We start from the raw sequence: 23,987 nt of genomic DNA on the forward strand, positions 1-23,987 counted from the left end.
CACACACACACACGCACACACGCACGCACGCACACGCACACACACACACACACAGATGATGAAGCATAGCATTTTACGCCTATATTTGATGAATATAAAGATTTTTATCTGCCACTCTTATTGATGTGAAAGATGAATAATGCTGTATACATGTGCTGTTAGCCTGATCAGGAGGAAGAGAAAACACTGATCACACACACACACAGAGAAGCTGAGCGAGTGTAAGTGTGTGTGTGTTGCAGTGGGCTGACATTCAAGAGGACAGTGATGACTTGGCATGATACTGCTCATGCTGTGTGTTAAATACACACACTCGGTCACATGCGTGTGCACACACACACGCACGCATGTACACAGACACACAGCAGGTGGGTTGTTCAGGATGTGTACAGTTAACCAGTCAAACCTGCAGCTCCAGCAGTAGACCTACCTGCCTACCTACCTGTCAGTCCATCTGTCCATCTATATATCTATCTATCTTATCCATCTATCTATTCATCTGTCTATCTTGTCTATCTGTCCGTCCATCCATCCATCCATCCATCCATCCGTCTATCTATCTATCTATCTATCTATCTATCTATCTATCTATCTATCTATCTATCTATCTATCTATCTATCTATCTATCTATCTATCTATCTATCTATCTATCTATCTATCAACTGTTTTTACTGTATCTGTCTGTCTGTCTGTCTGTCTGTCTGTCTGTCTGTCTGTCTGTCTATCTATCTATCTATCTATCTATCAACTGTTTTTATCTATCTGTCTGTCTGTCTGTCTGTCTGTCTGTCTGTCTGTCTGTCTGTCTGTCTATCTATCTATCTATGTATCTATCTATCTATCTATCTATCTATCTATCTATCTATCTATCTATCTATCTATCTATCTATCTATCTATCTATCTATCTATCTATCAACTGTTTTTATCTATCTGTCTGTCTGTCTGTCTGTCTGTCTGTCTGTCTGTCTGTCTGTCTGTCTGTCTGTCTGTCTGTCTGTCTATCTATCTATCTATCTATCTATCTATCTATCTATCTATCAACTGTTTTTATCTGTCTGTCTGTCTGTCTGTCTGTCTGTCTGTCTGTCTGTCTGTCTATCTATCTATCTATCTATCTATCTATCTATCTATCTATCTATCTATCTATCTATCTATCTATCTATCTATCTATCTATCTATCTATCTATCTATCTATCCAACCATCTGTTCATCCATTTGTCCATCCATCCATCCATGCATCTATCTATCTATCTATCCAACCATCCATCCGTTCATCCATTTGTCTATCCGTCCGTCCATTCATCCATCGTTTAATCGATCCATTCATACATCAATCGATCCATCCATCCATCTATAAATCTTGCTTTTCTTACCCTCTTTTTCTCAATTGCTTTGGCACAGTTTTTGAAACAGACTTCAGGCATTCTCTAAACTGTGAGTCCAGATCTCAAAACTGTAAAGTGTAGTTCCTCATAACAAAAGAGATATTTCAAAATCTGAAAAGAATCAAGTTAAGAAAAGTAACACAGCGTTTAAACATGCGCTCTGTAGCTGACGCTGATCGGTCAGCTTGTATTTTGTTCATTGTTTTGTATTATATTATTTGAATGTGTATTGGTTTATCTTATACATTTCCTTGTTTCCGGTTCCGAGTCAGAGGTCACATGATCTTTCATGATTGATTTAACCTGTCAGAGTTTGTATGGAGAGCAAAGTGAGATCTCAACACAGGCACCTGTTAAATGCTCCTGCTTATTCTACAGCTGGTTATCAGGCTAACATGCTAAACTAAACATTGTTGTATATTATTTGTTTATTTTGATGTCCTTTGTGTTTGTGTAAAACATTTGGTTTGTTTATTTGATTAGTTTTGACTGTGTTCAATAAACTAAACGTATGGACATTGGGAAGCGTGAACTGTTTTTATAACCGGCGGGTAGCTACAACCACAGTGCCAACTGATGTGGGCTACAGTTTCCACATACAAAGAATATATATATATATATATATATATATATGAATCAATATCCTTTTAAAATTGACTGAGAAAATGTGCAACTAGATAGAATTGATGAACAAGTTTAGCATTAACAGTAGCATTAAATGTATATGAGTGACTGATGCTGTGATTTGTTTGCATTGTTAATAATGAGGTAAACAATCTTCTGCTGCCTTCAGTATGGCACAAAATGTCATGCATAATGGAGCTCAAACTCATTCTGGTTACATAAACTCTGATGTGCAATCAAATTTGTAAAGCTGCTTTGAAACAAGAGCACTATACCGAATTGATTATTACATGGCTGTCTGGAGTACTTGATTCTGATTGGTCAGTCGCTATATTTAATGTCTGTTATTTCAAGATAATCTGCATACTAGAATCATCAGTGAATACGTTCACATCCATATTTATATGTTGTGTCTTATATTGTGTATATATATATATATATATATATATAGATAGATTTATATGTTATATTACACTACTTGGGGTCACAGTGACGCAGTGGGTAGCATGATCACCTCACAATAAGAAGGTCACTGGTTCGAGCCTTGGCGGGGTCAGTTGGCATTTCTCAGTCCAAACACATGCGCTGTAGAGGAATTGATGAACCAAATTGGCCGTAGTGTATGAGTGTGAAAGCAAGAATGTATGGGTGTTTCCCATTGTTGGGTTGCGGCCGGAACGGCACACGTAAAACATGTGCTGGATAAGTTGGCGGTTCATTCCGCTGTGGCATCCCCCGATTAATAAAGGGACAAAGCCGAAAAGAAAATAAATGACGATTATACTATATATTTATACGTTGTCTGTTATACGCTGCTGTTTTTGGCTGTTTGGCGCCATCTTGTGGCTGAGTAATATGTAGGTTAGTGTATGCTCCGTTCAGATGTTTTCCTTTCTGTCAGCTTTGCCTTTAATTGAAGAATTAATGAACTAATATGGCTCTGAACAATGTTTTGTGTTTAATTTCTATGTTTTGTGGCTAATAGTAACGTAATTGGAAGTTAAAAGTTGTAAAGTGTGGCCCATTTATCTAAAGTAGCGCTAGTTATAGTGGTTTAACTGTACTATCAGCTAGCTCTAATTCTGGAAGCTACTGCACACAACACTTTAACACCACACTGAGGGTTTCTGCTCAGTTACGTTTCTCAGCAGTATTGATTTGAGTCAGTAACTGATGCTGTGTGTGTGTGTTTGCAGCAATACTCCTGAGGCCTGCAGATCAATACTGATGGGCTGTCTGAATGGGAGTGGCTGCTGGAATTGGCTGACTGAGATTGGCTGACCGTGATTGGCTTACTGGGATTGGGTGTCTGTGATTGGCTGGCTGTGACTGTCTGACTGTGATTGACCTCTGTGATTGGGTGGCTGTGATTTGCTGACTGTGATTCATTGATTGGGATTGACTGACTGCGACTGTCTGACTGGGATTGGGTGGCTGTGATAGGCTGATTGCGATTGGCTCCCGTGACTGTCTGTCTGCTTGGCTGCTGGGATCGGCTAACTGTAATTGGTTGCTGTGATTGGCTTCTGTGATCTATGCTATGATTGGCCGACTGTGACTGGCTGACTGTGATTCGATTCAGTGATTTGCTGACTGTGATTGGTTGCTGTGATTTGCTGACTTTGATTGGCTGCTGGGATTGGGTGGCTGTTACTGGCTGTTGTGATTGGCTGACTGTGATTGAGTGGCTGTAATTGGGTGACTGTGACTGGCTGACTGTGATTGGCTGATTGGGGCTGTGACGGGCTGACTTTGATTAGCTGATTATGACTGTGATTGGCTGCTGTGATTCTTTGATTGTGATCAGTTGACTGTGATAGGCTGGCTATGACTGGCTGACCGTGATTGGCTGACTGAGATCGGGTGGCTGTTATTGTTTAACTTTGATTGTTTGACTGTGATCAGTTGACTGTGATTGGCTGGCTATGATTGGCTGACTGTGGTTGTTTGACTGTGATTGGGTGTCTTGTGATCGGGTGTCTGTGATTGTTTGACTGTGATTGGCTGACTGAGATCGGGGTTGTATTCGGTTGACTGTGATTGGCTGGCTATGACTGGCTGACTGTAATTGGCTGACTGTGATTTTTTGACTGTGATCAGTTTACTGTGATTGGCTGACTGTGATCGGTTGACTGTGATTGGCTGGCTATGATTGGCTGACTAATTGGCTGACTGTAATTGTTTGACTGTGATCAGTTGACTGTGGTTGGCTGGCTATGATTGGCTGACTGTGATTGTTGGACTGTGATCAGTTGACTGTGATTGGCTGGCTGACTGTGATTGTTCGACTGTGATTGGCTGGCTATGATTGGCTGACTGAGATCGGGGGCTGTAATCGGTTGACTGTGATTGGCTGGCTATGACTGGCTGACTGTGATTGTTTGCCTGTGATCAGTTGATTGTGATTGGCTGACTGTGATTGTTTGCCTGTGATTGGGTGTCTTGTGATCGGGTGTCTGTGATTGTTTGACTGTAATCGGTTGACTGTGATTGGCTGACTATGATTGGCTGACTGTGATTTTTTGACTGTGATCAGTTTACTGTGATTGGCTGGCTAAGACTGGCTGACTGTAATTGTTTGACTGTGATCAGTTGACTGTGGTTGGCTGGCTATGATTGGCTGACTGTGATTGTTGGACTGTGATCAGTTGACTGTGATTGGCTGGCTGATTGTGATTGGCTGACTGAGATCGGGGGCTGTAATCGGTTGACTGTGATTGGCTGGCTATGACTGGCTGGCTGTGATTGTTTGACTGTGATTGGCTGACTATGACTGGCTGGCTGTGATTGGCTGACTGCCTGTGACTATCTAACTGTGATTGACTGACTGTGGCTGTGATTGGCTGCTGCGATTGACTGCTGTAACTGACTGACTGTGGCTGTGATTGGCCGGCAGTGAGGGTGTCTCCGCTCCATGTGTCTCCTCCATATGGCGTGTGTTGATGAACCTGCAGCTCAGCCATCTGGACGGATCAGATTCAGCAGCTCACAGTGAGAGTGACGAGCAGGAGGACACATGATCACAGAAAGCAGATCTGGAGGACACGCTGTTAGGCTCTTCTGGGGGTTTCCTGATGGTCCCGCATCCTTCAAGCCTCAACATATATATCTATAAAGAGGTCACAACATGAGCAGACAGCAATATCCCTGAGTAAAACAGGCAAGAGATCAGGACAGGCAGAAGAAGATATAAAACAGGCAAGGCAAACAGCAAGAAACAATCCAGGAAATATTCTGAAATGTCCACAATGTACAGTCAACAGCGTGAGAATACCCATAATGCACTGTGAGAGTTAAAATATCGATGCAGTAATGACCCAGTTAGCTTAGTGAGTTAGTGTAAGGTAGACTACTCGTAAGCCAAAGATTGAGGGAGTGAATGAAGCGTGCTCTCTCCATCTTCAGGTTGTGTGTGTGTGATTTGGATACATACATGGACATACGTGTACATGAATGGGTTAAAAGCAAAGGAGCATTTTGGAGTGTGTGTAAAAGCATACTTCACTTCACTAAACATCCTTTCATCGCATGACATCAGTGAGTTTTAGCATGTCTCCTGCTGTGTGTGTCAGTAGTGTGAGCCCAGTCCAGTCCAGGCTCCTGCAGTGTTTCACATGTGTGTGTGTGTGTTTCACAGGGATTTCCTCCCTCGTGGATCCGGCATTGTCACCCGTCGTCCTCTTGTCCTGCAGCTTATTAACTGTCCCACAGGTGAGTCTCCTCAGTTAAAAACTACCCATAACCACTGCACAAACACACACAGGTGAAGTCAGAATTATTTGCCCTCTTGTTTATTTTTTCCTTCAATTTCTGTTTAACAGAGAGCAGATTTCTCCAACACATCTGTAATCATAATAGTTTTAATAACTCATCTCTAATAACTGATTTATTTTCTCTTTGTCATGATGACAGTAAATAATATTAGACTAGATATTCTTCAAGACACTAGTATTCAGCTTAAAGTGACATTTAAAGGCTTCACTAGGGTAATTAGGGTAAAGTTAGGGTAATTAGGCAAGTCATTGTATAACAGTGGTTTATTCTGGAGACAATCCAATACTAATATTGCTGAAGGGGGATAATAATATTGACCTTAAAATGGCTTTACAACAATGAAAAACTGCTTTTTTTCTAGCTGAAATAAAACAAATAAGACTTTCTCCAGAAGAAAAAATATGATCAGACATACTGTGAACATTTCCTGAATCTGTTCAACATCATTTAGGAAATATCTGAACCTTACACCTGGTGCAATGCGGCATCAAGTGCTACTGAAGTCAGTGCCTTTGCTATTTCAGCCTGGTGCAGGTATCATTTTCACATGCTGCGCCCTGCTGGTTAAAAAGCAGTACATTTGCACCTATTAGTTCAGGTGAAAATGCAGGGTTCAACACTAAGGATTTTTCCTACAGGCCCAATCGGGCCAGTTCAGATTTTTCCTTGCCCTGCCAAAATCTTCACAGGCCCCACCCAAAAAAGAAGTTAATAGCTAATTCTTAGCCACATATTTTAAAGAATGTGTCAAAAGCCAAATATAATCGTATACACACACTTTATATTCAGAATAACCTTTCTTACACTACAACTGACTATTAACAAAATTACAATTGATGTAACTAAACTTGAAAAAATTATTATATATATATAAATATATAGGATTCTGAATTATAGGCTTAAAGTATATAGAGAAATAACAGATGGACCGGTGTTGTGCCGAGAAATGCACCCTCGCTGAAAGGTGCATATATTAACTTGAATTGATTTTTAATAATTAATAATAGAGTTATGACAACTAATGACAGTGACTGAGGTGAGTTTCATCAATGGACCCCTTCCCTTACAGAAGATATATATTTAAATAAATAGATTTAATTTAAACACAATACTGATTAGATTAATTAAAGTGAATGGTTTAATGTGTGCTTTAGTTGAAAACTACAACAATTTGATGTTTTTCGTTTGTTTAAAACCCACCAAAATGCCTAATTTCAGAAACCGGCTCATTACATCAGTCTACAGTCAATATTTGTATTTTTCATTCATCACAAAAGATCCAAACGCTACTCGATTCGTTTATTTGACTCTGAGTCGACTCTTTAGTTAAAGAATCAATAGTTTTAAACATGCTGCACTTTCAGATTTACACCTCAGCTGAATGACTTCACTCACTCAGAGCTGTGTTACACACTGCACGGGGGGTTATTTTCATAAACCCATAATAGGGGCTCTTTAATACACTGTAATGAAGTCATTTATTTAATAACAGGCAGGGTTCAGATGTTCAGATGTTCATCTTTCTGCGTAATGATGTGTTTTCTAACATGCTCTTCTGCTTCCTCTCAGAATATGCTGAGTTTCTTCACTGTAAGGGGAAAAAGTTCACGGATTTCGATGAGGTTCGTCAGGAGATCGAGGCGGAGACGGATCGAGTCACGGGCCAGAATAAAGGCATCTCTCCTGTCCCCATTAACCTGCGCGTCTACTCTCCAAACGGTCAGATCACAGCTCTCAAACCTACATCTGATTATTAATATTAATACTACAGGGCCTGACTCTGATTGGCTGATGAGCATTTTGAGGTGTGTTGTTGTTTTCATATAAACAGTGTTGGGGAATGTTACTTTTAAAGGTAATTCATTACATTGAGTTACTCTCAAAATAATAACTAGATGCCTTACTCAGTTACTCTTTATGGTCAGTAATGCTTTACGTTACTTCAATTTAAATTTTAATTTTTATAATTATTTTGGAAACACAATAAGGTTCATTAGTTAATGCATTTACTGACATGAACTAATCAACACTTGTACAGCATTTATTAATCATAACTGAACATTTACTAATGCAGTATTAACATCCAAGTCCATGCTTGTTAACATTAGTTAATGCACTGTGAGCTAACAATGGACAACTGTATTTTCATTAACTAACGTTAATTAACATGATCAAATACTGTAGTAAATGTATTGTTCATTGATTGTTCATGTTAGTAAATGCATTAACTAACATTAATAAACTTATTGTAAAGTGTGACCATTATTTTTTGAGGGTTTTTCACCTTTAATGACAGAACAGTGGAGATTTACAGAGAGGAAGCATGTGGAGCAGAGAGAGGGGAAGGATCAGCAAAGGACCTTGAGCCGGGAATCGAACTCGGGTCACCGCGAGCACCTGGGTGTTATATGTCGACGCACTAACCAATAGGCTATTGGCGGCAACCTTTACGTTACTTTTGAGTTACTTTCGCGTTATCTTTTCTGACCTGGCTTTTTTAGGCCCTATTGGATTTGGTCCGTTTCGTCTTCTTCTTCTCTAGAATGAATCATATTTTTTGAGGGTCTAACCAAGCTTTGGCCTCATGTACGGAGACTTGTGTTGAATTCATACTAAAACATTGCGTACGCACAAAGCTGTAAATGTGCGCAGGCAGTAAATAATTCAGCTGTATGAAACATGCATTTCTCTTTGTACATCTGAATTTACGTGAAACTGAGCACGTGTGCATGAGTGCAAAACCCCTCCCTGACTCCTCCCCCGTATAAATATGCTAATGACTCTACTTTGGTGAAAACCAAACGAAAAAGCAATGGCAAAAGCAAGCAAGAAGAGAAACTTGACAGAATGTGAATTGGAGGTGCTCCTACTGGAGGTAGACCTGAGAAACACGGTGTTATTTGCAAGTTTGTCCTCCAGAATTAATAACAATAAATAGAGTGTGAGAGTTTAGCTGATGCGGTTAACGCAGTGGGGTCTGAACATCGCACTGTGAGTAATTAAAAATGAAACGGTCTGATGTAAAGGTGCAGGTTAAGAGGAGAACAGCGGCGCACCGTCAAAGTATGGAGCGAACAGGCGGGGGAACAGGGCTGAACTAACACCCTTTGAGGAGAGAGTTGCCTCAGTTGTGGACGACACACAGTTTTAGAGTTGATTGAATATTTGATCTCAAATGGTGTCAGAGTTTAACTGGCTTTTACAAAATAATAAATAAAGTGCTAATTCCACAAACAGAGTCTTGTGCAATACGCAGGGTGTTTTCCTGAACATTTGGGTGCTGGTTTATTGTTTCATTTCATATGGTTGAATTGTTTCATTCATTAGTATGCTTAATTTTTTTTTAATCGAGAAATTAAGCCTTGTGCAACATAAAAATCTGACCTATTTTAATAAACTAAACTAAAAAGTAACTCGTAATACTTTTTTAAAAGATACTCAAATATTCATTCATTCATTCATTCTCCTTCAGATTAGTCCCTTTATTTATCAGGGGTTGCCACAGTGGAAGGAACTGCCAACTATTCTAGCATACGTTTCCCAGTGAATTTACAACAGCTAATGAGCATTGTTAATCACAACGAGGAGTTTGTATAAAGCAGTTATTCAATATATACATAGCAAGGATTCTCAAAATAAGACAAAGTAAATAAATCTGTTTTTTTGGCTCAGAACTGATAGCAATGGCAGAAGTCATGTGTTTGTGTAGAGTATTGTACAATATCTGTATTACAAGATGTTGAATGATTGATTCTTATTGGCTGATGAGATTTATAAGGTGTGCCGTTATTTACAGATAAACACACAGCTCAATTTGTTCTGGCAGGTTTTGGGCAACTATATATCTCTGCTGAATGATTACTTGAGTTATTATGAGTTATTTCACAGCTACATCAGTCAGATATCACATCAGAACTGTCAGTAATTGACTCCGCTTTATTGAATTATGTAAAGAGTAGATTTTGTTCTATTTACTAATAAACATCATTTAAATGTATTTTTTAATATGCATAGACATTTATAAGACGTTATTATTTTTCTTTTAACGTTTTCTTGATTTGTTAATGTTCCGTATTCAATATTCATCTTTATTAATTGCAAATAAATCAATAAATCACTAAAAATATATAAAGAATCACAATAAAAGAAAGTAATGAACACCTCAGGTGTTTAGATGTTATACCGCAGTAGCGGAGTAGCCATTACACCTTGGCTGATGGTCATTCGGAGGTCAGATAAACACACAGCTAAAGTAGTTCTGGCAGGTTTAGAGCGCATTACAGCTCCATGAAACCTGACAAATACAACATCTCAACAGCTGTGCTGGATCACCTGCGGGACTGAGAGTTATTACACTATAATCCACAGCTGAGGTGTATTATTTCTAATAATTCAACACATCATCAGTAATTCCTTACTTTAAATGTGGCTCAACCAATCAGAATCCAGCTGAATGTGTTACAGTGTGATTCTTGAGAGCTGTGCCGTGTGTTTCACTTGTCTGTAATGAATGTGGTGTGTTTTCCTCTGCAGTGCTGAACCTGACGCTGGTGGATCTGCCGGGAATGACTAAAGTGCCGGTGGGAGATCAGCCTGCAGACATCGAGCACCAGATTAAAGACATGCTGATGCAGTTTGTGACTAAAGAGAACTGCCTGCTGCTGGCCGTGTCGCCCGCTAACTCTGATCTCGCTAACTCTGATGCCCTGAAGATCGCCAAAGAAGTCGACCCGCAGGGTGAGGGAGCTGATACACACACATTAACACTTGCTCATTCAGCAGACACGTGTGTCCAGAGTGACTTACGATTCAGGAGGCATTCAGTGATTCAACTAGAAGAGGCAACACACACAACAAGAGCTGAGGATACAGAGGAACTGTCAGTGCTAGGGGAATTACGGGATAGAGTCAGAAGTGGGGGGGGGATATATAGAGAGAAGAGTGTTTCTACAGGTGGTTTGTCAAGCCCACTCACCTGTGTGAGGTATACTTCACAAATGCACAATGTCTTTTTGATATAGAGTGAGTGTAAGAAAGTATCTGGTGCAAATGTGCAAAACAACTAGTGCAAGTGTCTGTTGGAGCTCTATTTTAATGATCTAGGCGCAAAGTCTAAAGCTCATGGTGCAAAAGCATTAAGGGTGTGTCCAAATGCACTTCTGCTTTTTTAAGGATGGATAAATCCGCTCTGTGCCCCGGCGCATGGTATAACAGGGTTGAGCTTATTCTCTAAATGAGTTCTGGGTGTGTTTTGAGCATAACCTGCATTAAACCAATCAGAGTCTCGTCTCTCATTCCCTTTAAGAGTCAGTTGTGTCGCTCCATGGTGCATTTGCTATTTACATGTCGACTTTGTAAGAGTAAAAACTGAACGCTTCACTAGAGAGAAAACAGTTAAACAGAGCATCTGCAGCGCGAGGATGAAGAACGAGCCTCCTCCAATCAGCCTCTTTACTTTACCTCTTTACTTTACTCCTTTACTTTGGTGGAGTAAGGAAACGGTCGAATCTCACTCCACTGAACACATCCATTAGCCCACATATTTAATCTCCTTTGTTAAGCTCAAAGATTTGATCAAAACTATTTCTGAATTCAGTTCTAATCTCCAGCAAAGGAATAAATGATCAATAATAATGAAGTGTGGTCAAAACACTGAGTTATATCCAAACACACGTCCTGTTCTGATGCTCCATATGGTGACGCAGACGTCTCCAAAACCCCACAGCTGGACAAATCTACACTTGTGTTTATTAAAACAGATATAAATCTGCAGATAATCAATAATACTGCTGATAATAATCACATTATACAGATGCAGATCGTCATGAATAAACTGATAAAGCCCCCCGAGGTGAAGAAGGCATGGAGGCAGTGCTGTTTATATTGATGTAGAAAATCATCATTTCTGGATCATTTTAATCCTTTAATTGTTTTCATCTGGAAAGATATGTGTGTGTTGCTGATCATCCTGTGTGTATTCAGCAGTGTGTAAGTGTTTGGACCTGTATAGGCTCATAACTAACGTGCTCTGCTGGACTTTAGAGCAGCTATTAGTTGGTTAGTGTCGCGGCCTATTTCAGCTCCTCAGAATAGCAGCGCTCAAACAATGCGCCTTAACACACCTCCTTTACAGACCAGCACACACATGAGTCCACAAAGTGGCGCAAATGGACTTGCTGTTTAAACAACGTGGAGCAAAACATGAAAATCACTGCTGCGCTGGTCTGAACACGTCTTATTGCACCGGGTGTCTAATAGGGCCCTTAAAGTGTCAGAGAGATGGAGAGTGTGATTTCTACAGGTGGTTTGTCAAAGCCACTGACCTGTGTGAGGCACACTCAGAATGAATCTTGTTTTGGGGTTGTTGTGTGGTGAGGAAGGGGAAGAGAAGACAGACAGAAACAAACATACAGAGCATACCTGCCAACATTTGTCTTTGAAAGTTGTGTATTTTTCGCGAGCGGGTTGCTGCTGCGATGGGAGCAGGGCGGAGGATCGCGATGCCGGCTCAGCATTGTAATGTCTATCAGCCATCAGCGATGGATGATGGCATCATCTATCGACCCAAGATTATTTACGACAGATACTTTACTGTAATTGCACTACATTTTTAGCCAAGTAATGTTACTTTAAGTATGATTTCTCAGTACTCTTTCCACCACTGGAAATACATAATAACTGAAAGCACAAAACCCAAACCTGTTATATGTGTTCACATGACACTTCTGCTTTAAAGTAAACACACTTTGAGGCTAATGCTTTACATTTTTCCTAAGTAGTTTGTTTTTTCGTTTATAGGCAAATTAAATAAAACAGGTTAACTAGATTTTCCACTTAATCCAATATAAAGCTGTAGCAGACGCATCTGACCGTGTTTGTGTTCTCCTGCAGGTCAGAGGACCATCGGTGTCATCACTAAACTGGATCTGATGGATGAAGGAACCGATGCTCGAGATATCCTGGAAAACAAGCTGCTGCCGCTGCGGAGAGGTGAGAGAATAACCAGACACATGCACACAACCATGAGCATTAGGGTATATACAGTTGAAGACAGATTTATTCACCCTCCTGTATATATTTCAATTTTATGTATAACGGAGAGCAGATTATTTCAGCACATTTCTAATCATAATAGTGTTAATAACTCATCTCTAATAACTGATTTATTTTCTCTTTGTCATGATGACAGTAAATAATATTAGTCTAGATATTCTTCAAGACACTTCTATACAGCTTAAAGTGACATTTAAAGGCTTAACTAGGGTAATTAGGGTAAAGTTAGGGTAATTAGGCAAGTCATTGTATAACAGTGGTTTGTTCTGGAGACAATCCAAAACTAATATTGCTGAAGGGGCTAATAATATTGACCTTAAAATGGCTTTAAAACTATTAAAAACTGCTTTTATTCTAGCTGAAATAAAACAAATAAGACTTTCTCCAGAAGAAAAAATATTAGAGGAAATACTGTGAACATTTCCTGAATCTGTTCAACATCATTTAGGGAATATTTGTAAAAGAAACTGAATTCACAGGAGGACGATTTTCAGCCACTAATAAACTTCCAGTGAAGGGTTAATGTCAATACACTGTAAAATGCAGGGTTCCACACAGTTCATTTATATTGTCTCAACACAAATAGATTAAATTAATGTAACAGATATAAGTGGGTTGAACATAAAACAATTAAGTTGACTCCCAAAAACCTTAATAATTGTGTTGTTTCAGCTCGTTTTAAATAAGTAGTTTGAACAGGCAAGAATGCGTGTATTTTCAACTTCATACAGTTTCTTTTACAGCATCTCAATGTTGTAATGTAATTATGATATATTGAGTTAAATAGACTTCAGCATTCATTTAGTTGTTCAAGTGTAAAACAATATGAAAAGCAGCTTAAAAACAAGCGCCGTCAGGAGCAGCAGGCAAGAGCTGAAAATCCATTGAAAATTCATTCAGTTTCCTTCAGCTTAGTCCCTTTATTTATCAGGGGTTGCCACAGTGGAATGAACCGCCAACTATTCCAGCATATGTTTTACACTATGGATGCCCTTCCAGCTGCAACCAAGTACTGGGAAACACCCATACACACACACTCATACACTACGGCCAATCTAGTTGATCTATTCCCCTATAGCACATGTGTTTGGACTGTGGGGGAAACCAGAGCACCTGGAGAAAACCCACACCACCACGGAGAGAACATGCAAACTCCACACAGAAACGCCAACTGACCCAGCTGGGACTCGAACCAGTGACCTTCTTGCTGTGAGGTCACAGTGCTAACCACTGAGCCACCATGTCACCCCTCCAAATTAAATACTGTGGTAAAATACATTTCCATATTCTGAAGACCTGACACAGAACAATGTCATTTAATGCAGTGCTTCTTGTCTGGTCTGAGACCTACTTCATATCCTATATCAATCAAGGCAGTGAACATCATGGATTTTTAAAGAAACTAGATCTTAAACGCAGCGATCCTACATCTTGAATGACCTGTGGGTGAAATGTAAAATAACAGGAAATTTTCCCTTTTCGGGTGAACTATCCCTTTAAGATCCCCTCAGATGTTTCGTGAATACAGGCTGCAGGAATCATCTCTCTGTCTCCCTCTAGTGGAGGAACATCTGTGTTTCTGTGAGTAAAAACATACGTCTTCTTGGTTTCTTTCTGTGCATATGCCAATGAAGGATATTTATGGGAAGTTCAGCAGTTTTCCACACGTCAGCTTTTCCCATCACCTTCTCTTCTCCGGGTCTGCTCATGTAATATAAGACAAGAAAAGACACAGACATGCTTTATAGGAAGATCCTGCAGGAACATCACTACAAAAGCAGAAACGGGAGACTTTCCTCTTATTGCTGACGTTTAAGAGTTTACAAATTGTAACTCTTTCTCTAAATATTGCTGGATAAACCGAGAGAAGAGTTTCAAACATTCATTCATTTTCTTTTCAGCTTAGTCCCTTAATTAATCTGGGGTCACCACAGCGGAATGAACCGCCATATATATATATATATATATATATATATATATATATATATATATATATATATATATATATATATATATATATATATATATATATAGTATAAATCAGGGGCGTTGCTAGACGTAAAGCTCTACTAGGGCACAGCTCCCCCTCCAAAAAATAAATAAATAATAATATAAATGAATAAATAATATTAAATAAATAAATAAATAAATAAATAATATAAATAAATAAATGATATAAATAAATAATATAAATAAATAAATAATATAAATAAATAAATAAATAATATAAATAAATAAATAAATAATATAAATAAATAAATAAATAAATAATATAAATAAATAAATAAATAATATAAATAAATAAATAATATAAATAAAATAAATAATATTAAATAAATAAATAAATAAATAATATAAATAAATAAATGATATAAATAATATAAATAAATAAATAATATTAAATAAATAAATAAATAAATAAATAAATAAATAAATAATATAAATAAATAAATGATATAAATAAATAAATAATATAAATAAATAAATAAATAATATAAATAAATAATATAAATAAATAAATAAATAATATAAATAAATAAATAAATAATATAAATAAATAAATAATATAAATAAAATAAATAAATAAATTATATATATATATATATATATATATATATATATATATATATATATATATATAATTATAAATAACAGTATTATTGTTATTATACGATTATTATTCTAAATAAATAATAGAAATTAATCCTAAATGTAATTGGGAAACAATCTAAAGACACAACTGGAGTGATGCTAAGATCATTTAAGAAATCTTTTGCATAAATATTAATTTTATTACAGTGAAAACCATACAGACAACTCTATAACATACAAAAAAAAGATGTTTATAGAATTATTAGTTGTGTGTTGTCTTAGACCCGACTCATGTCTGAGAGTTAGGTTTATTAAGTCTTACCTCTCTGACTCATCATCCCTCCTTTGTGCTTCATACAAAAAAAATCACCGTCATATTACTTAAACTTTGTTTTGTCGACATGCAAACTTCACTGCGTGCCGACACCTCTGTATAAAAGACTGTTACGCCGGCAATTTTTTCAGCGTGCATGTTCACTACCAAGACTTACACTGGGAGCAGAGCAGCGTGTCAAGCAGGAGCAGTGTTGTTTGTTTTTTCTGCGCACATGCTCAGTTCACTTTTTGATTAAACTGCATTGCTTTCATCAGCGTTGGTTCGGTTGCACATAGAGAATAACGTCTTTATTCTGGGATTACCACTCTTAATAAATACACTTGCATATAAAGTAAATCGTATCTCAAAGCATGTAGCACTGGTGATTTTTACTGGGGCACGTGCCCCAGTCAATGGGGTCTAGCGACGCTCCTGGTATAAACAAATAAACAAAATAAACAACAAATATAGACTCCGATAGATGCATAGATGTACACACATATATACATATGTTTACACACACACAAACACACTAGTATTTACATGTGTATATACATGCAAACACTGTACACGCATTCAAATATACACAATATACATATATATATATATATATAATATATGCATAAACCGCTTATTAAAGTGTTTATTTTTTTTGCATAATAGGTCCCCTTTAATAACTCTTTTGCTCAATCAGAGTTAAGCTTTGCATGTGTTCTGAACTGTGTTTTTTGGGTATTTTTAATCCAACTCGACATTACAGATCCTGCCATGTGACTCATCTATATTGCTATATTGATGCTGAGATGTTATATATTGTATATTATTATTAAAGTTAAATGCTGTAACAATAACTTTGCTCTGTTCAACTCTCAAAGCAAAATCACCTGTTCCTCCGGTTTGATCCTACATGAGATGTGTTCATGTGTTTTCTGGCTTCAGGCTACATTGGTGTGGTGAACCGCAGTCAGAAAGACATTGACGGAAAGAAGGACATTAACGCTGCGATGGCGGCCGAGAGGAAGTTTTTCCTGTCTCATCCCAGTTACAGACACCTGGCCGACCGCATGGGGACGCCATACCTGCAGAAAACACTCAACCAGGTGAGACTGTGGAGAAAACCAGCACATCTTCACTCCTCAACGTGTGGAAAAGCTTGCGTTCAGTCACATGCACACACTGTATTAGGAATGATGTGGGTGGAGCTACTTTAGCTAATGAGATGTGGGTGTGGCCGATCATGCATAGTAAATTAGCTGTTTACAAATAACACTTTGCAATTTTTAATGTTTTGAGAAATAAATATAAATATTTATCAGATATTTTAATCATTTTCTGTAACTTTTGTTCAATCTAAAGATTTGTATGCCACTGAATAAATTTGCATATTTAAATTATGTGGGATTTCTTGGTCTAGTTTTAGTACATTTTTAATTTATAAATGCAAATGTAGTTTCTTTATTTAAATAGTTATTGTAATAAACCATAACTGTTGTGGATTCAGTGGGCGGGGCTACATGCACTAATGACATGGGGGTGTGGCCAATCATGCATATTAATTGAGTTGTTTTACAAATAACACTTTACAATATTTTTTATGTTTAGAGAAATATATATATATATATAAATTTGATATTTTAATTAATTTGTGGTTTTCTTGGTAACTTTGGGTCAATCTAAAGATTTGAATGCCACTGGATTAATGGCAAAATTTGCATATTTAAATTGTGTGTGATTTGTTGGTCTAGTCATAGTCCATTTTTAAAATGTTTATATAACTTTAGATGTATTTTCTACATTTAAATACCCAGTTATTGGAATAAACCATAATTGTTGTGGACTTGGGCTAATGTGATGGGGTGTGACCAATCATTGTAATGGGTGTGACCAATTTGAAGTGGGTGGAGCCACCTGGGCTAATGACATGGGGGTGAGGCCAATCATGCATATTAATTAAGTTGTTTACAAATAACACTTTACAATTTTTGATGTTTTGAGAAAGAAGACGAGGATATATTTATAAATAGGAACATAGTATGTAGTAACATAATTAATAATAAGTAAATAGTATTGTATTAAACAATTGTTTTGGATTCAATGGGTGGAGCTAACTGGGCTAATGAGATAGGCGTGTGGCCAATCATGCATATTAATTGAGTTTTTACAAATAACACTTCACAATTTTTGAGAAACAAGACTATAAATATAACTAAGACTATTTATCTTCGATATTTTAATACATTTTCTAGTAACTTTTGGTCCATCTAAAGATCTGGATGTCACTGGATAAATTGATGAATTTGCATAATTAATTTATGAGTGATTTATTGGTCTAGTTTTAGTCAATTTATAATAAAAAATTCAATTGGCGTAGAGATAAACTTAAATTAAACTTACATTTTAAAATAAAAATAAATACAAATATAAATAATTGTTTTTTATTAAACTTAAAGTCCTCATTATTCCGCTCTGTGTTTCTCTGTTTTCTCTTGCAGCAACTGACCAATCATATCCGTGACACGCTGCCTGGGCTGCGCGCTAAGCTCCAGAGCCAGCTTCTGTCCATCGAGAAGGAAGTGGAGGAGTACAAGAACTTCCGTCCAGACGACCCGTCCAGGAAGACCAAAGCCCTGCTGCAGTCAGTACACACACTATCATACACCCGGCACCATACGATACGCCATGATGAGTAGTTTCAGCCGCACCTTAAAATAGCAAAAGTGGATTGAGACACATACAGTGCATTAAACCATGTGCTTACATCATTATAATATCATCCAAGTATCAATATTGTCCCAGATATTAGATGCAGTTGATGTCTGTTGTGTTCAGGATGGTGCAGCAGTTCTCAGTGGACTTTGAGAAGCGCATCGAGGGTTCAGGAGATCAGATAGACACCTATGAGCTTTCTGGAGGAGCTCGAATCAACCGCATCTTCCATGAGCGATTCCCCTTTGAGCTGGTGAAGGTGAGAGAGCATGAGTGCTAACACACACTGCATTATGCCATCAGTTATGTATTACCAGGTATGTTAGTTCTTCGTACCTCACCTTAAAACATCTGTGATGGTTTGACAGATCCTGGATCTTTTAATGGTGATAACAGATGGCTAATTTGGTTCTTTAAACAAGTTTTCAAATCAGATTAAAGTTATCTGAGATGATGAGATGACTCTCTCAATTCTTCTAATCATGATCATCAATCATCAGTGGTTGGTGATTGGCTGGCAGCGAGACAGCAGCACAGTGACATCATGAAGAGTAATTAATAACAGTATTATCATTAACTAACCCTTCAAAACATAACTATAGGTAATAATAGCTGCTTTCATGAATGCTGTGATTATAAATGTGGAAACCTCTTTCAAAGACATTAAATAGTCTTAATTATTGTAAATGTTAGTCTGCTGCAGCTCTTCTGCGAGCCACTATGAGTCTGTGGTGATTTGGAGTAGTTTTCAGACTGTCTCTCTCTGTGTCTGTATGAGTCACGCCGCAGGACTGCCTGCAGGTCTCAGAGCAGTACTTATGAGTAAAACATTCCACCTTCCTGTGGCCTGGAGGAAACACACACACACACTCACAAGCACACACAGAAAACATCCTTCAAATGAAGCATTGACTGTCTCAAATGACACACCGTATCCACCATGCACTCAGTCCTGTATGACTGGACAGTAGTGCCCTTCGTCTGATTTTTTTTACTCTCTGAAAAAATGGTTTCCAAGCTAACTCAACTAGCAGCTCCTCCTCTTCATCAACAGCTCCTCCCTTTAATCAGCAACTCCTCCCCTCCCCTTTATCAGTAGCTCCTCTTACTTTTAAGCCCCTCCCCTTCATCAGCAGCCTCTCTCCTTTATCACCAGCTCCTCCCCTTCTTCATCATCATTTTCTCCTCTTTATCATCAGCCCCGCCCCTTTATCATCAGTGGCCTCTCTTACTTTTAAGCCCCTCCCTTTCATCACAAGCTCCTCCCCTTCTTCATCATCATTTCCTCCTCTTTATCATCAGGCCCTCCTCTTCATCAGTAGCCCCTCCTCTATATTATAAGCCACTCCGCTTTCCCAGCAACCCCTCCTCTTTATCATAAGCCCCTCCTATTCTTCATCATCATTTCTTCCTCTTTATCATCAGGCCCTTCCCTTCATCAGTAGCCCCTCCTCTATACTATAAGCCACTCCCCTTTCTTAGTAGCCCCTCCTCTTTATCATAAGCCCCTCCCCTTCTTCATCATAATTTCCTCCTCTTTATCATCAGCCCCTCCCCTTTATCAGTAGCCCCTCTTATTTTTAAGCCCCTCCCCTTCATCACCAGCTCCTCCCCTTCTTCATCATCATTTCCTCCTTTATCATTAGGCCCTCCCCTTCATCAGTAGCCCCTCCTCTATATTATAAGCCCCTCCCTTTCCCCAGCAGCCCCTCCTCTTTATCATTAGCTCCTCCTCTTTTATCATCAGGCCCTCCTCTTCATCGGTAGCCCCTCCTCTATATTATAAGCCCCTCCCCTTCCCCAGCAACCCTCCTCTTTATCATCAGCTCCTCCCCTTCTTTATAATCATTTCCTCCTCTTTATCATCAGCTCCTCCCCTTTGTCAGTAGCCCCTCTTACTTTTAAAACCCTCCCCTTCTTTATAATTATTTCCTCCTTTTTATCATCAGGCCCTCCCCTTCATCAGTAGCCCCTCCTCTATATGATAAGCCCCTCCCCTTCCCCAGCAGCCCCTCCTTTTATCATCAGCTCCTCCCCTTCATCATTTCCTCCTCTTTATCATCAGGCCCTCCCCTTCATCAATAGCCCCTCCCCTTCCCCAGCAACCCCTCCTCAATCATTAGCCTCTCCCCTTCATCAGTTGCCCCTCCTCTTTATCATCAGCCCCTCCCCATCATCAGAAGCCCCTCCCCTTTATTGGCCTTGAAACTAAATATAATTTAAAGTCTGCATAAACCAGAAGCTGCGACTGTTTTTTTTTTGTGTCGTATTGTGACAGTTCTACAGAAACAGAATATTAAATGAGCTAACAGTGGGCGTGGCTTGTTTTTTCTACTGCAAGCTGATTGGATGTAGTAAAGTAGGCGTTTCACCCAGTAAGATGGGAAAAAGGGTTTGGGGAGAGTTATTACAATCTAACACACTCCTCCTCCTCACATTACTGTTTGATGCCATAGCATTGACAGGACGTGGTTATGGGCGTGGTTAAGTATGTTAGCCCCGCCCAATACCTCACACAAACCTAATCTAAGAATTAAACTGAAAACAAAGAGCAAGTGCATTTGCAGATTTCAATGAAAGATTACAGAAGGGCAACCATTGTTTTTGTCCTAATGACATGCACAGATGAACTGTGCAACACAAATCTAGCAATGTGAGCTCACACAATCAATATCAGTTTTGATTTCATGTGTACTTTAACATGTCTTTCATTTGAGTTCTGATCTGAAATGTTGAAGATGTTGCAGATGTAGTGGTTTATTTGTGTGTTTTGTGTCTTCAGATGGAGTTTGATGAGAAGGAGCTGCGGAAGGAGATCAGCTACGCCATCAAGAACATCCACGGCATCAGGCACGTCTGGCCTTTATTTCTCTCCTGATCTCCGTCCTTTTCCTTCGTTTTCAGTTAACCTTAGAGTTTTTACACCGCCGCTCAAAAGTGCTAGAACCCTGACCATTATAATGCTTTTTAAAGATCTGTCTTCTGCTCACCAGGCCTGCATTTGTAGATCCAGAGTAAAGCTACACAGTAAAATCTGAAATATTTACTATATTAAATATCTGTTTTCTAAAAATCTTTCTGTCTTTTGGTGACTCAATTATCTAAAATAATACTTTTATTTAGTATGGATGCTTGAGATAGATAAATGTGCTGAAAATGTGATGATAAAGATGTTTATACATCACAAACTATTTCAGATTTCAGATAAATGCTGCTCTTCTGAACTTCTGCTCATCATAGATAGTTGAAAAATGTATATATATTTATACATTAATCAGCATATAGACTGATTTCAGATTTTTTTAAATAACAGGAATAAATTACATTTTAAAACACATTTAAATAGTTTTATTAGGTACACCTGTCCAACTGCTCATTAATGCAAATGGCTAATCAGCCAATCACATGGCAGCAGCTCAATGCATTTAGGCATGTAGACATGGTCAAGACGATCTGCTGCAGGTCAAACTGAGCATCAGAATGGAGAAGAAAGAGGAATTAAGTGACTTTGAATGTGGCATGGTTGTTGCTGCCAGACGGGCTGCTCTGAGTATTTCAGAAACTGCTGATCTACTGGGATTTTCACGCACAACCATCACTAGGGTTTACAGAGAATGGTCCGACAAAGAGGAAATATCCAGTGAGCGGCAGTTCTGTGGGCGCAAATGCCTTGTTGATGCCAGAGGTCAGAGGAGAATGGCCAGACTGGTTCCAGCTGATAGAAAGGCAACAGTAACTCAAATAAGCACTCGTTACAACCGAGGTCTGCAGAAGAGCATCTCTGAACACACAACACGTCCAACCTTGAGGCGGATGGGCTACAGCAGCAGAAGAACACACCGGGTGCCGCTCCTGTCAGCTAAGAACAGGAAACTGAGGCTACAATTCACACAGGCTCACCAAAACTGGACAATAGAAGATTGGAGAAACGTTGCCTGGTCTGATGAGTCTCCATTTCTGCTGCCACATTCGGATGCTCGGATCAGAATTTGGCCTCAACAACATGAAAGCATGGATCCATCCTGCCTTGTATCAGCGGTTCAGGCTGGTGGTGGTGGTGTAATGGTGTGGGGGAGATTTTCTTGGCACACTTTGGGTCCATTAGTACCAATTGAGCATCAACACCACAGTACACCACATGTCAACACCACAGCCTACCTGAGTATTGTTGCTGACCATGTCCATCCCTTTATGACCACAGTGTCTCCATCATCTGATGGCTACTTCCAGCAGAATAACGCACCATGTCATAAAGCGTGAATCATCTCAGACTGGTTTCTTGAACATGACAATGAGTTCACTGTACTCAAATAGCCTCCACAGTCACCAGAGCTCAATCCAATAGAGCACCTTTGGGATGTGGTGAACAGGAGATTGGCATCATGGATGTGCAGCCGATAAATCTGCAGCAACTGTGTGATGCTATCATGTCAATATGGAGCAAAATCTCTGAGGAATATTTCCAGTAGCTTGTTGAATCTCTGACATGAAGGATTAAGGCAGATCTGAAGGCAAAAGGGGTCTAACCTGGGACTAGTAAGGTGTACCTAATAAAGTGGCCAGTGAGTGCATATGTAAACATTGTATTGTCCAGACTGCATCTTTCTCAGGATGCTGTTATTCGTGTATCTGTCTGCATTCTCTGTATTGGTCTGTAAGATTGCGCTCTTATAACTTATCAATAAGTATTAATGTAAACGATGCATATTGTGAGGTCACGATATAAAAAATAGAGTATAATATGAAAGGACAGACTGTTTACTTTGGCCATACAGCATATTTTACTTCAGATCAAACACATGCAGGCTTGATGAGCAGAAGACTTCTTTAAAAAAGAAAACATTAATACATTTCTAACTCTTTTGAGCAGTGTTGCACGTCACACATCTGATCACAGACGCATCGGTGTGTGTGTGTGTGTTTGCGTTCTCATCTGCAGTTTATGATCAGATCTGTGTGTGCTAGCGAGTCTGAACCGTCGTCTGTGTGTGTGCCTCTCCAATAAACCCTGTTTCAAGTGCTTTTTGTTTTGTCTTGCACACAGTTTAGTGCTGGGAAAACATCAATCACGAGTAATCACATCCAAAATAAAAGTTTGTTTTGACATAATATATGTGTGTGTGTTAAATACAGGTCAAGTCAGAATTATCAGCCCTCCTGTTGGATATTTTATTCCCCAATTTCTGTTTAACGGAGAGCAGATTTCTTCAGCACATCTCTAATCATAATAGTTTAATAACTCATCTCTAATAACTGATTTATTTTCTCTTTGTCATGATGACAGTAAATAATATTAGACTAGATATTCTTCAAGACACTTCTATACTTAAAGTGTCATTTAAAGGCTTCACTAGGGTAATTAGGGTAAAGTTAGGGTAATTAGGCAAGTCATTGTATAACAGTGGTTTGTTCTGGAGACAATCCTAAACTAATATTGCTGAAAGGGGCTAATAATATTGACTAGGGATGCTCCGATCAGGATTTTTGCCGTCAAGAGAGACTATTGATTCCTTGATCATGGTGATCGGCTGATAC

The 23,987-nt window shown here is 38.6% G+C and overlaps 1 protein-coding gene across 2 annotated transcripts in view; it reads left to right on the forward strand.

Annotated features, from left to right (window-relative positions):
- dnm1a (dynamin 1a) overlaps nucleotides 1-23,987 on the forward strand; it is a 123,659-nt gene that overhangs the window by 19,076 nt on the left and 80,596 nt on the right. For both annotated transcript variants that reach the window (XM_056457197.1, XM_056457198.1), the window contains exons 2-9: nucleotides 5,649-5,722; nucleotides 7,355-7,504; nucleotides 10,319-10,522; nucleotides 12,677-12,775; nucleotides 16,686-16,846; nucleotides 18,239-18,381; nucleotides 18,576-18,711; nucleotides 21,235-21,302. In XM_056457197.1, coding sequence (XP_056313172.1) covers nucleotides 5,649-5,722; nucleotides 7,355-7,504; nucleotides 10,319-10,522; nucleotides 12,677-12,775; nucleotides 16,686-16,846; nucleotides 18,239-18,381; nucleotides 18,576-18,711; nucleotides 21,235-21,302 — 1,035 coding nt within the window. The remainder of the gene's footprint in view (nucleotides 1-5,648; nucleotides 5,723-7,354; nucleotides 7,505-10,318; nucleotides 10,523-12,676; nucleotides 12,776-16,685; nucleotides 16,847-18,238; nucleotides 18,382-18,575; nucleotides 18,712-21,234; nucleotides 21,303-23,987) is intronic.

Source organism: Danio aesculapii, chromosome 5, assembly GCF_903798145.1.
Source record: "Danio aesculapii chromosome 5, fDanAes4.1, whole genome shotgun sequence".
Classification (NCBI taxonomy): domain Eukaryota; kingdom Metazoa; phylum Chordata; class Actinopteri; order Cypriniformes; family Danionidae; genus Danio; species Danio aesculapii.